The sequence below is a fragment of the Nycticebus coucang genome, chromosome 15 (genome assembly GCF_027406575.1).
Source record: "Nycticebus coucang isolate mNycCou1 chromosome 15, mNycCou1.pri, whole genome shotgun sequence".
Taxonomy (NCBI): Eukaryota; Metazoa; Chordata; class Mammalia; order Primates; family Lorisidae; genus Nycticebus; species Nycticebus coucang.
This window is the reverse complement of record NC_069794.1, coordinates 14,589,928-14,603,096: the sequence shown is the minus strand read 5'-3', so window position 1 is coordinate 14,603,096 and position 13,169 is coordinate 14,589,928. Positions and strand designations below refer to the sequence as shown.

The 13,169-nt window shown below is 40.9% G+C and overlaps 1 protein-coding gene across 1 annotated transcript in view; it reads left to right on the top strand.

The window, feature by feature from the left end:
- The first annotated feature begins 3,978 nt into the window (after nt 1-3,978).
- The window catches only part of RAP2A (RAP2A, member of RAS oncogene family), a 45,270-nt gene continuing 36,079 nt past the window's right edge, over nt 3,979-13,169 (top strand). The window contains exon 1 of the mRNA XM_053563865.1: nt 3,979-4,583. Within this exon, the coding sequence (XP_053419840.1) occupies nt 4,270-4,583 (314 nt within the window). The 5' untranslated portion in view covers nt 3,979-4,269. The remainder of the gene's footprint in view (nt 4,584-13,169) is intronic.

Here is a 13,169-nt window from a genome sequence, read left to right as displayed (position 1 = left end):
TTTAAAATTTAAAAAAAAAAATGGGTATATCTCCTCGCTTTTTGTCAGAATCTCAGAAATCCCCCCCCCAGCCCCAGCCGTCTTCTTCTCATTCCAGTGACAAGAACTGAGTCACATGCCTACTTCTGGACTGACCATGGGTGGAGGGAAAGCAATGTTATTAATGGCCAATCCTGATTCACTCCAGGTTTTTTGGCAAAAACAGAGGGAAACTGCTGAGTATGCAAGCAACACTATGCCTGTTCTTCTGCTATGTTAAATGACCCACACCAAAGCTCTGTTAAAAGATTTCTCAGGCTTTTTCCTTTTTCTCTCTACATTTTAATCAAGACTTTTCTTTCAGAATTGTTTATCTCCTTAAAATTGTATTCTGAAACATTTACTTTCTCAACCAGTAGGCTTCTTTCACTGACTTGTTTATATACTTACTCAATTTCTGCATTCTCACTCTTTTTTTCAAAGCACCAAGACATACCACATTTTCAAAAGAATAAGTGTACTTTGTCCCTTTCCTTCCACTCTACATATACACTTCTGCTTCTGAAGTAGGAGTCTTAAAAATATCATCTGCTCCTTTTATAATTGCCAGCATTATTTCATAGGTGCTAAATGTACCCAAGGTGTCCTCCCCCTCTATGGTTAATCCAAGGCATGCCGGCTTTAATTGGAAGCAATGGGTTTTATAGTGAAAAAGTACCAGTCATATTATAAACATTCTCTGCTGACTTGTTTCTATTAAATTCTTTGCTTTTTTGCTTCCTGCTGGTGTCAGGAAGTCCCAGAACACAGTGTATTTCCCACTTCATTCCATCTTTTTCAACATCTTTCACAGAAGAAAAGGATCTTGGTTTCCATGGTAACATAAGTGTGATAATTGAAGGTATCTGGCTATAGGTGAGATTCTGTGGGGAGAGGAAAAATGAAGTTTTTCTTCTTTTTTTTTTTATTATTTTTGGGGATTCATTGAGGGTACAATAAGCCAGGTTACACTGATTGCAATTGTTAGGTAAAGTCCCTCTCGCAATCATGTCTTCTTTATTTTTTCCTCCTAGAAATGCAGTTCTGAAATTAAAGGGGCTGCAGTTTCAATGTACACTGTTACATTTTCACTCTCTATACATTTACAGCTCATGGGGATAATTCAATTTCACTTTGTCTCATTTTTACCTTTTCTTTCCCACAAACTAATGAAAACATAAGTTTCTATTTCTGGCATAGGAATGAGCATGATTAAGGGATCAGGAAAGAAGACATTTATCTCCCTCAATATTCCCTACATGTCTGGCCACAAATCAAATATTATCATCTAAGCCAGAACAAGTGAAAATATGTGCCCCTGCCTGTCATGTTTCCTTTGCCTCATGGTAGTTAAAGATGGCATTGAGAATAAAAACTAAGGGCTGTCAACATGAAAAACATAAACGAACTGCAACTAACACAATGGCTGCCATCTCTAAATTTCCTCCTATCAAAAAGTCAACATTGATGAAAGGTCAGGGAAAATAGCCTGAGAAATGTCAGAAAAGCTCTCCTATTCTCATTATGCTAAGTGAAGTGACTAGGGAGTCCACTCACTATTTTTGTGACAACTTCTATCAGATGCATGCCAATCCAGAACTTCCCTGCTTCTGGGGACCTAAAAGTAATGAAAACAGTTGCTTAAGGTAACATTCTGGACCCAAAATCCGAATGCAAATTTCTCAGAAAAAAAAAAAAAACTAGACTTTATTCTTTGCAAAGGGAGTGGATTTTCACCTACACTGCAATGCAAGGTACTACATGGGTTGTCATGATCTAGAGAGCTTGGTGCTTCTTGGTTCTACTTAACCCAATGAGTCTAAAAGATCCTGTCAATCATCAAAAAAGTATGCCTTCACTGCTGATTCTGGGGGCTCAGATACAACTTCTCACATTCTAATGATAGGTAATCAAGAAATGTTGAGGTATGTTACTACACATTTTTATTTTGACAGGACATACCCTCAACTATTCTCAATGACAATATGATATATGTTACATGATACAGTAAGGTAAGCAAAAGTGTTCCATGCTAGTATCATGGAGCTGAATGGCAGCAGGGCACTAATAAATCTAAGTACATCTTTGTAGTAGTTGGATAACTGACAGAAAAGATGGTAAAAGAATACCCGGCTTTTAGAGGAACTCAGGTCCAAAATCCACCCTACATGACGGATTTTGTCAGAATCCCAGAAATTTCCCCCAGCCCCAGCCGTCTTCTCCCCATTCCAATGAGAAAAACTGAGTCACATGCCTAGTTCTGGACTATGGGTGGAGGGAAAGCAATGTTGTTAATGACCATTCCTTCTTCACTCCACCTTGTGAAAAAAGAGGAGTGAATAGATACGCCATGATGTAACGTTAGAACTACAGAAAATTATTATTCGCAGGGAATGTGAAAGAGCAGCGAACAGGCACAGACTAGTTTGACAAAGATAACAGTTTTAAGGTAAACAACCTGTTATGACAAAAATTCTCCCGTGATGTATGGGAATGTAACGTTTTCTAAGCTCGAGGTTATGGGTGGGAGAGGGTGTCCAACAAACAGCTAAGATTTAAAACTGAGGACCACTGCAACCGGGGTACGATGTCTTCTTAAAGACCGGGAAATTTCTCACCCTGCAGACAAAAGTCCCCGTTTTCTCGATTCAGCCCACGATTCAGCCCACATCCCACGGCACCGTTTCTATGCCCATCATTTAGGCAGAATGTTGCCGGGACGGGGTTAAATGTAGAATTCATCACTCCCGCCTGCAATGCATCCTGTTCCCTTGCCAGAACCCGGCACAGCGACACCCCTCCGCCACGGGTCCTGTTTCCACACCACCAGCCCTCGGCGGCCAGGGACTCGCGAGTTCTGGTTGGCTCCGCCGCAGCTGCCGTCATTCATCAGCTCACCCATGATTGGCTGGCAGAGCGTGCACAAGCGCACACGCCGGCCTGGCGAGGCCCTGGAAGTGGGTTGGCTGATCCCGCGACCAGAATTGTTCCCAATTGGCAGAAGTAGTATAAAGCGGCTGTCTATTGGCTGTCAGCAGGGTCCGGAGATGTGATCTGGGTGGCTAGAATGAATCCTGCGTCCTACTAGACGCCCCCAGCTGGCTGTTGCTATGAGGTGTCCCAGGGCCTTCCAGCTGCTGCTAGGCTTCCGCTCTCCAGGTTTTCAATTCGCCGGTGGATGATAGGGCGTGGGAAGAACTCAACGTCCCTTGGCACTATGGGGGGCGGGGCTAGAGGGAAGGCGGGCGTGGACCCGGCTCCTAAGGCTGGTGGCCGCAGATGGCTAGCCCCCGAGGGTGCAGTACTGGCTGGGACTAGTCGCCTCATCAGTGTCCTAACGTTTCAAACAAAGCTTCATCTCGTCTTGTTTATACAATCGCTGTCAAGGGACTGGACATGCACATCTTTATGTTAATACAAGATAAAACGAAAGCTCCCGAAAGCTGGCAGGCTGGGGACTGGGTGGTGTCGGGCAAAGGCCCTCCAACCAATGGCTCCTCTTGGACCTGGGGCATCTTTTTCCCTCACTCTCTGGCTCAGGTTAGAGCCCGGAGGCTGCTGTGGCCCCTCTGTTTTCCCATCTCGGCCAAAAGAGCGTGGGAGCCTCGGGCAAACGCCGTTCCAGTACGCGCGAAGTGCGCATACTCAGGACGCAGGCCCTGGACCGGACCGGCGTGCAGGACTAGCACTGCGCTGCCGGGCGTTCGCAACGCGGTTTGTCCCAGCGCGGGCTGACGCTTCCGCGCAGCGCAGAGGCTCCCGGGAGCGCGCGCGGCTGGTCGCCTAGGTGACGAGCAGCAGGCGCAGCCCCGCCCCGGGCCGCCGGGCCCCGCCCCGGGCCGCGCTGCGGCTGGGGCTCGGGCGCGCGCGCTCCAGCACTGGGGAAGCGGCGGCAGCGGCAGCGGCGGCGGCGGCGGGCGGGGAGCTGGGCGTGGAGGCGCGAGGGGCGGGGCGGGCAGCACTGCGGGCCCGCGGCTCGGGCGGCTCCGGCGGCCCCCGCTCCCCGTTCGCCCTCAGTCCCTGCCGGCGCCCACGGGGCCTCTTCTCCACCCGGCGCGGCCCATGCTCAGGGCTGCTGCTTCCTCAGCTGCCGCCGCCACCGCCGGCGCCCGGGGGGCCGCCGCGGCCGTGAGGTGGGGGCGGCCGCGGGAGGCGGCGGGGTCGGCCATCAGGGCAGGGTCTGGGGGCGCAGCGCGGCCGGCGTAGGTCTATGTCGCGGGCGGCGGTGGCGGCGGCGGCCGCGGAGGGACGATGCGGGAGTACAAAGTGGTGGTGCTGGGCTCGGGCGGGGTAGGCAAATCCGCCCTGACCGTGCAGTTCGTGACCGGCACCTTCATCGAGAAATACGACCCCACCATCGAGGACTTCTACCGCAAGGAGATCGAGGTGGACTCGTCGCCGTCGGTGCTGGAGATCCTCGACACCGCGGGCACCGAGCAGTTCGCGTCCATGCGGGACCTGTATATCAAGAACGGCCAGGGCTTCATCCTGGTCTACAGCCTCGTCAATCAGCAGAGCTTCCAGGACATCAAGCCCATGCGGGACCAGATCATCCGAGTGAAGCGGTGAGCGGGCTGGGACGCGCGGAGGGCGGCCCCCAAAGCGTGCTGGGGGCTTCGTGGCTGCACCCCGGAGTCGCCGTCCCGGGGCCGGAGCTCCCGGCGCGGGGCCATGGGGAAGGGGGCTGTCTAGGGAGATGGCTCTGAGCTTCGGGCTGTATTATTATTGTCATCCTGCTCCTGTATCTCAAATTTGAGTGCTTTGTTTCACAACTAAAATTTCGCATCCGGTTAACCCACTGAACGGCCCTTTGTCTCTGGGATCTTATCAATAGCGCTTCTGCAGAACCCCAAAGGAAACAAAGTTTGAAAGTTGCGGGGGGGAAGGGGAGGGTAGGTTTGTGCGGGGCAGAGAGTAGCTGTGCACGAATAGGCGAGACATTTGCAGATTGAACCAAAAAAAAAAAAAAAAAACCTACCTTTGCAGTGTTTGACAGCAAAAATTGCTCATACCTAAACCGTAATAATGTCAAGTGGAGAAGAGACCTTTCTCATCTCATAAAAGATTTAATGGTGCCAGAATGTTTTACAAAAAATGAACTCTCTAATTTAGTGTGAAACTTTTAAAGACAGATTATCAAATTATTTGAAGACATAACAGTTCAGTGGAGTTGAGAGAGACTAGCATAATAGGAGCACCAATATGCCATTCTCATTAAAGAATGTAGTTTAACCTTTTGGGATTTTTAATTTTTTTGTTTGTTTGTTTTAAATCGAGCTGCCTTACCGCCTTCTCTCTCCCCACCCCCATGAAAAACATTTGGGACCAAAACAAGCTTCTTCAAAGTTGAGACTCAAGTATTAGCTAATTTAAAGTTAATGCAAATAAGCTTTTCTTTATTATAAACTCTTTTCTAAAGTATGAATTTTGAAAATATGGCTGATGGCTTAAGTGGTTTAAAATGTTTGTTTTCTCTAAAATTGAGTGTATTTTCCCTATAATTTCAAGCATTAGAAATGTAATATCTTAGTTCAGAGTTTTGGCAAATTTTTGCTGATTAGTTACACATTACTATTTTGTCTGGCTCATGTTAATGCTTGCTAATAATTTTAGTGTCATTCTTTTTTCTTCTTGGCTTATTCCATCTATAGCCCTAATTTGAAGACATTTACAGAAAGACAATTGTAAGTGTTCTGGGTCCTAAAAGTATTTTATACTTGACCTAATCATCTGGCTTTGTGTCATTGTATGGAGAGGACATTTAAACCAAAATCTGGTGTTGCCTCTTCTTTTCTTCTTTACCAGTGTCTTTCAACTTGGTATTTACTGGCAAATTAAAAATCCAGCCTTTGGTCTAGGTCAGCATTGTTCAATAGAAATAAATGCAAGCCATATTTGTAATTTTAAAATGTATAGTAGCCGGTTTTAAAAAAGTAACAAACAGGTGAAATGCATTTTAGTAACATTTTATTTAACTCACTGTGTCTAGAATATTATTTCAATGTGTAATCAATATTCAAAAATTACAGAGGTAGTCTACTTTCTTTTTCATACTGTGTCTTTGAAATCTGGTCTATATTTGACACAGCACATCTTAATTCGAAGTGGTCACGTTTCAAGTTCTCAATATGTTGCCATAGGCCACCAAATCAGACAACACGGGTCTAAGGTATATATAGTTTGGGAAGAAGTTTGCTTATTTCTCTAAGCTTCAGTTTCCTTATCTGTGAAACAGAGAATAGCATGCACCTTTCAGAGTTGTTGTTAATGATTAAATGAGATAATGTGTTTTAAGATGCCCAATACCTGGTACACAGAAGTTCCTCAAAAAATTCTAGCTGTCTTTCTTAACTTTTTTAAATAATAACTTTGTTGTCCTACCTTCCTAAAATGTTACCCTTGATATAAATGGAATTTTAGAGGAAATACATGAATTTGTAATTACATTTTGGAATTTATTACCTAGTGTAGACAAAGTAAGACTAAACGGTGATTAAAATTAAAACAGTCTTTGGAAAAATTTTAATAACTTTTAAGATATTTTTCCTTTTGAAGGATGCCATAGGAAAAGACAAGAGAATATTATGTCATAAATGCATTGCCGAACAATGAACTGGCTGTTCATTGGATTATTTGGAATGTTTCAATTTTAAAAAATACAAAACTGGCCAGCACTCTGTTAAGTGTTTATAGGTGTACATTCATACATATACTTACACAACCTCTAGTCAAAGCCAAGTGGACTAACTTAAAATGGCTATATTTATAAATCAATATGTTTTCTTTTTTTAATTTGACTTTGGGTGAGATTACACGAACAAAGAACTGTCATAGGAATACAGAAAATGTTTCTCAATCAATTTTTTGTGATTTTGTAATTTCTTCTCTTGTTCTTACACATCCTAGGACCAAGTAGCCATGGTCCTGACTTGAAGTATATTGGAACGTGATATACAAGGCCTGTTTATTCTTAGAATAAAACCCACCAATTTTCAACGTGACCCTCCAAAGCCCAGCATGCTCTTGTTTCTCCTAGCCTTGCACTCAGACCTTATTTTAATTCCTTGAAAGTGCCTCTCTCTGGTACCCCTGTCTCCCTATAGAAATCTTCTACCTTTTTGCAGAGTAAATTCCTACTCATTCTTTTCTTTTGCCTCTACTTAAAAGATTTCTCTCAGTGAAGGAAGCCTTTCTTGTCTTCCCAGAATGAAGGAATTTCTTTCTTGTCTGCCCACACTAGGCTAACTTTATGCCGCACCTTTTCCCTCAACCACATATACTTTAGACATCAATGCACTCTGTTCTTTGTAGCACTCATCAGTGCTTAATTATCTGTGTGATAATTTATGTGTCGTCCATCTTTCTCACTAAACTCTTAAGCCCATGTCGCTAGCACAGCACCTGGCACATAGAAAACAAGAAAAAACCCAACTTGTACAAATAATCAACACATTGAATCCCACAAAGGCATAAATGTATTCATGATCTATGTATATATGACTTAATAAAGAAAATAAAATTTAAAAAAATAGGATTCAAAAAAAAAAGTGAATGTATTTGTATTGTTCTTTAACCTCTGTTTCTCCAAACATTATAATTTTATGGATGGAGGAGGTGATTTTTTAAAGCTCATTATGCACGTGGAGGAAATGATCTTCCTTAAACTCTAACATTCTGTGAGAGCGCTTCTAGTTGGAGCAACAAGGAAGAGGTAAAATTTAACATGAACCTCGAAGAGTTATGACTATAATAAATTCCAGAAGAAGGAAAAGGACAGGAAATACATAGAATATGTTTCTTGCATGTAAGATAGACCCAATTGGCCAAACTGGGAATTTATATAGAAATGTGAGGGGAGATAAGGTCAAAAAATTTAAAGCTAAATTATAGAAAGTTAAAGACTTTGGACTTGAATGCTGTAGTCAAGGAACATAATCAAAATTGTTACAGAAATAGTAAAGTGATGATACAATATATGACTTAATAGACCATTCTGATTTCATGTATAATAGGAAGAATAATAGTAAATATTGTGATAATACAGTTTCTATATGAAATGCAAAAATCCCAAATTAGCATGGTGTCTGTAGTAACAGAAAGGAAAGAAGGGATACAAGTAATATAAAGAATAATTAATCAAACTCAGTGGTAGAGGAGAGAAAAAGGTCAGAAATAACCTCAACATTTTCAACATGAGTAAACAGGATTATAGAAGAATAACTGGGGAAGAGTACTTCAGTTTTGGAGATGTTAATCATCCTGATAGCTATGCCTACTAAGTAATTAGAATATTTGAATAAAGTATGAAAGGTCAGGTCAGGTTATGTCTGAATATAAGGACTTGGGATTGTCCATTGAGTTCATACTGGTAAAGTAGATAAAACCTGTGTAGAGAATATAAAGAGAAATGAATGGATGTGGCTAGAAATGAATGAACATAGAATTTGAGAGTTGTAAGATAGACAGTGGAGCCTTCATAGATTGCAACGGCTAGAAGGCATGGGGTGTTTTAAGTTGGGGAAGAAGAATGAAGAAAAGGTGGTTGATTTGCACTTCCCAAAGTAAATAAGTTATTTTACTTATTAATATTTCAATATTATTTAAGTGAGTACTTTCAAGTGGCCCAGCTGATCATTTGTACTTTTCTCTTCACAATAAGTAGCAATAAAGACCTACTCTAAAATAAAAGCATATTGCCAATTGCTACACAGATTTTTGACCATGATAGATTGATGCCATAAAGCTGAAACCAGAGAATACGTAAGTGAACCTTCCAGAGCTCTGCTACCATTTTTCTTCCAGAAATAACTTTTTCTCCAGTAATCAAAATTTAACCAAATATCCATGAGTTACTTTTTTGTTGTTATTTTGTTTTGGTAATGGTGAATCAGTAGGAAAAACTAAATATTTAAATCAGTAAATGTATGCTGTGAAAAATTAATTATTAAATCCTGTCAGTCAAACATAAATCCAAAGAAAGAGTCTGGGTATAAAGAAAAGGATTAATGATGATAGCTATATTCACTTAAATACAAAAGTAGGATTGAAGCACTGAGACTTGTGGTTATAAAATAGAATCTCAGTGTTAAAAATCACTGACAATCTAAAACAACAGTTTAACTAATAAGTCAGGATGGGAGGAGGGAAATAATGTGAGTGCTCGCTTCCTCATCTTACATAGGGCAAATTTTAGATTGTCGAAAATTAAAACTTAGGTGGCGCCCGTGGCTCAGTGGGTAGAGCGCCATTCCCATATACTGAGGATGGCAGGTTCCAACTTGGCCCCAGCCAAACTGCAACAAAAAATAGCCAGGCATTGTGGTGGGCGCCTGTAGTCCCAGCTACTCTGGAGGCTGAGGCAAGAGAATTGCCTACATCCAGGAGTCGGAAGTTGCTGTGAGTTGTAATGCCACCGCACTCTACCAAGGGTGATAAAGTGAGACACTGTCTCAAAAAAAATTAAAACTTGTTTTGAAAATGACTTCAAAAGATCAATGTTTTTCATGACCTTCTCATCTTTTTTTTTTTTTTTTAACTGCTTTATTGGGGTCTGATTGACATACAAAGCATAAACTGCTTTATTGGGGTCTGTTGTGTCCCTTAGCTGTGCAGAACTTTTCAGTTTAATTAAGTCCCCTTTGTTTATTTTTGTTGTTCAGTTGCCATGGAAGTCATCTTTATATTTAATGTACACAACTTGATAGTTTATAGATGAGCATACAGAGGTGAAACTGCCACCACAATCAGTGCAGTAATCCTGTCCGTCATTTCCAAAACCACCTTCTGCCCTATTTATCCATGCATTCATTCATTTATTTTTTTTGATAAGAACACTTACCATCAGATATGTCTTCTTAGCAAGTTTTCAAATATGTAATGCAGTATCTGTTGTTACCTAGAGGTGCTATGATACACAGTAGATGTCTGGGACTTACTCATTTTTCATAATCACTTTTTGTGGCCCCCCCAAATTTTCCTAAAAGGGAAACTTTTGTTTTTGCTGCATTATAAATTATAACATCACAATATATAGTTTTCTTTTTGCCACCCCAGAATTGGAATTTTTCAAATTCACCTTGCAAATGAAGGAGATGATGTCCCTTCAGCTCTAACATCCTCTGGATTCACTTCTGTTGAGCTGGGGTCATGAGGGAAAAGGTGAAATTTAATCTGAATCTTAAAGAATCAGCAGCCTGTGACCTGCAAGTCTTATCTAGTTAAGATTTGATGATAATTTTATCAGTACAATCTATAAGAAGAATCATTATAGCAATAGTTACTTTTTAAAAGGGAAGTGGCAAAACTGACTTAAATAGCCAGCCAACAATTCTACACACAGACAAAAAAGTACCAACCCTTCCTGCCTATTGATAAATCCTCTGGCGAAAACAAATGGGTAATTTGAAAGATGATATGATCACTGAATAAGAAATATTGAGACAACTAGCCAAGTGAATAATGTTGATCTTCTAGCTACCCTTTAGGAATAAGTTAGATAATTAATTGGTAATCATTAAGGGGGACATATAGGAAGTGAGAAAAAAATGTCTCTAGATGATACAACCAACAGCAATAGCCAACAAAGTTAGTATCTTTTCATTTGCTAAAGTATCAGTAGCAATACACTTCAATGATTTAATTTTTATATGTAAACTTCTAGGAAATTACATAGAAGTGCATATGTTATACATTTTTATGTATTTATGTTTTTTTTTTCTTTTTTCCCTCTCCCTCCATTTTATTTATTTGTTTGTTGGTTTATTTTTCAGGTTAATGTGAGGGTGTAAACAACCAGATCAAAATATTTGATTTTAGTAGGTTGAGTGCCTCTGGTGGTTCTGTCCCACACACAAAAGGTGTGCCAAACACCCCCACACCATGCTCATTCAGTTGGAGCATCCCACCCTCCCTGCCCCCACCCCATCCCTTGTTCCCCTTCCACCCAACATGAATTGAATTGAATTTTTCTCCTATGTGAGCATGCATTAGATGGTCTACTGGCTTCCTATTAGTATTGAGTACTTTGGATAATTGCTTTTCCATTCTTGTGATACTTTACTAAGAAGAATGTGTTTCAACTCCATCCAGGATAATACAGAAGATGTGAGGTCACCATCTTTTTTCATGGGGGAATAGAATTAAAATTTGTTAATTCATTCCTGGTTTTATGGGCATTTAGGTTTTTCCCACATCTTGGCAGTTGTAAATTGAGCTGCGATAAACAGTTTAGTGCAAATGTCCTTATGATAAAGGATTTTTTTTTTTTTTTGGATAGATGCCTAGTGGGATTTGCGGAGTCCATTGGGCTATCTAATTTGAGTTCTTTGAGGATTCTCCATACTTCTCTCCAGAGAGGCTATATTAGTTTGCATGCCCATTAACAGTGTTCTCCTCCCTCCACATCCCCTCTGGCATCTGCAGCTTTGGAACTTTGTGATGTAGGCTGATCTTACTGGGGCTAGGTGATACATCTTTACGGTGGTTTTGATTTGCATTTCACTACTAATGATCAGGGACGTTGAGGATTTCTTCATATGTTTGTTGGCCATTCATCTGTCTTCCTTACTGAAAGTTCTGTTCATGTCTCTTGCCCAGTGATAGATGGGATTGTTAGTTCTTTTTTGTTGATTAACTTGAATTCTCCGTAGATCCTAATTATCAAGCCTTTGACAGATTCGTAATATCTGTTCACATTCTGAAGGTTGCCTTTTTGCTTCAGTTGTTGTGTCTTTAGCTGTGCACAAGCTTTTCAGCTTAATTAAGTCCCTTTTGTTTATTTTTATTGTTCGATTGCCATGGAAGTCATCTTCATAAAATCTTTCCCTAGGCTGACGTCTTTAAGAGTTTTCCCCACATTTATAGGATTTTTATCGTTTGATACCTTAGATTTAAATCTTTTATCCATCTTAAATCAACTTTTGTAGGTGGTAAGAAGGTATGGGTCCAGTTTCAGTCTTTTACATGCAGTTATCCAATTCTCCCAGCACCTTCTGTTGAATAGTGATTCTTTTCCCCAGTGTGTGCTTTTGTCTGGTTTATCAAAGATCAGATGGAAACTTGTGACTGGTTTCATCTCTTGGTTTTCTGTTCTGTTCCCTATGTCAATGTCTCTATTTTTGTTCCAGTACCATGCTGTTTTGATTACTGTGGTCTTGTAATATAGCCTGAAGTCTGGTAGGGTGATGCTTCTGTCTTTGTTTTTATTACTAAGAATAGCCTTGGCTATACCGGTTTTATCTGGTTCCATAGAACATGAAGTACTATTTTTTTCCACTTTAGAGTATGATGTTGGTATTCTAATGGGGATGGCATTGAATCTGTAGATTGCTTTGGGTAGAATAGACATTATGACAATGTTAATTCTTCCCAGCCAAGAGCATGGTATGCTCTTCCATTTGTTAATGTCTCCTGCTAGTTCTTTTCTTAGGGTTTCATAATTCTCTTTGTAGAGGGCCTTCCCCTCTTTTGTTAGGCATGTCCCCAGGTATTTCATTTTCTTTGAATCTGCTCTGAAGGGAATTGTGTCTTTGATTAGATTAGCTTTTCAACTTGGCTGTTATTGGCATATATGACAGCTACTGATTTGTGGGCATTGATTTTATATCCTAAGACATTACTGTATTTTTTGATCACTTCCAGGAGTCTTGTGGTTGAGTCACTGGTGTTCTTTAAGTATAAGATCGTGTCATCAGCAAAGAGGGAGAGTTTGACTTCCTCTGCCCCTGTTTGGATGCCCTTTGTATTCTTCTCTTGCCGCATTGCATTGGTTAGAACTTCCAGCACTGTGTTGAATTGTAGTGGTGATAGAGGACAACTTGGTTCCAGCTCTAAGTGGAAAAGCTGTCAGTTTTACTCCATTCACTGTCAGTTTGTCGTAGATGGCATCAATCAGTTTAAGAAAAATGCGCCACCTATGCCTATATTCTTAAGTGTTCTTGTTAGAAAAGGATGCTGAATTTTATCAAATGCTTTTTCTGCATCTATTGAGAGGATCATATGGTCTTTTTTTTTTCTTCTGCTGATATAGCGAATTACGTTTATGAATTTGTGTATGTTAAACCAACCTTGCATCCCTCGGATAAAGCCTGCTTGATCATGATGTATAATTTTGTTAACGTGTGGCTATAATCCATTGACTAAGAATTTATTGA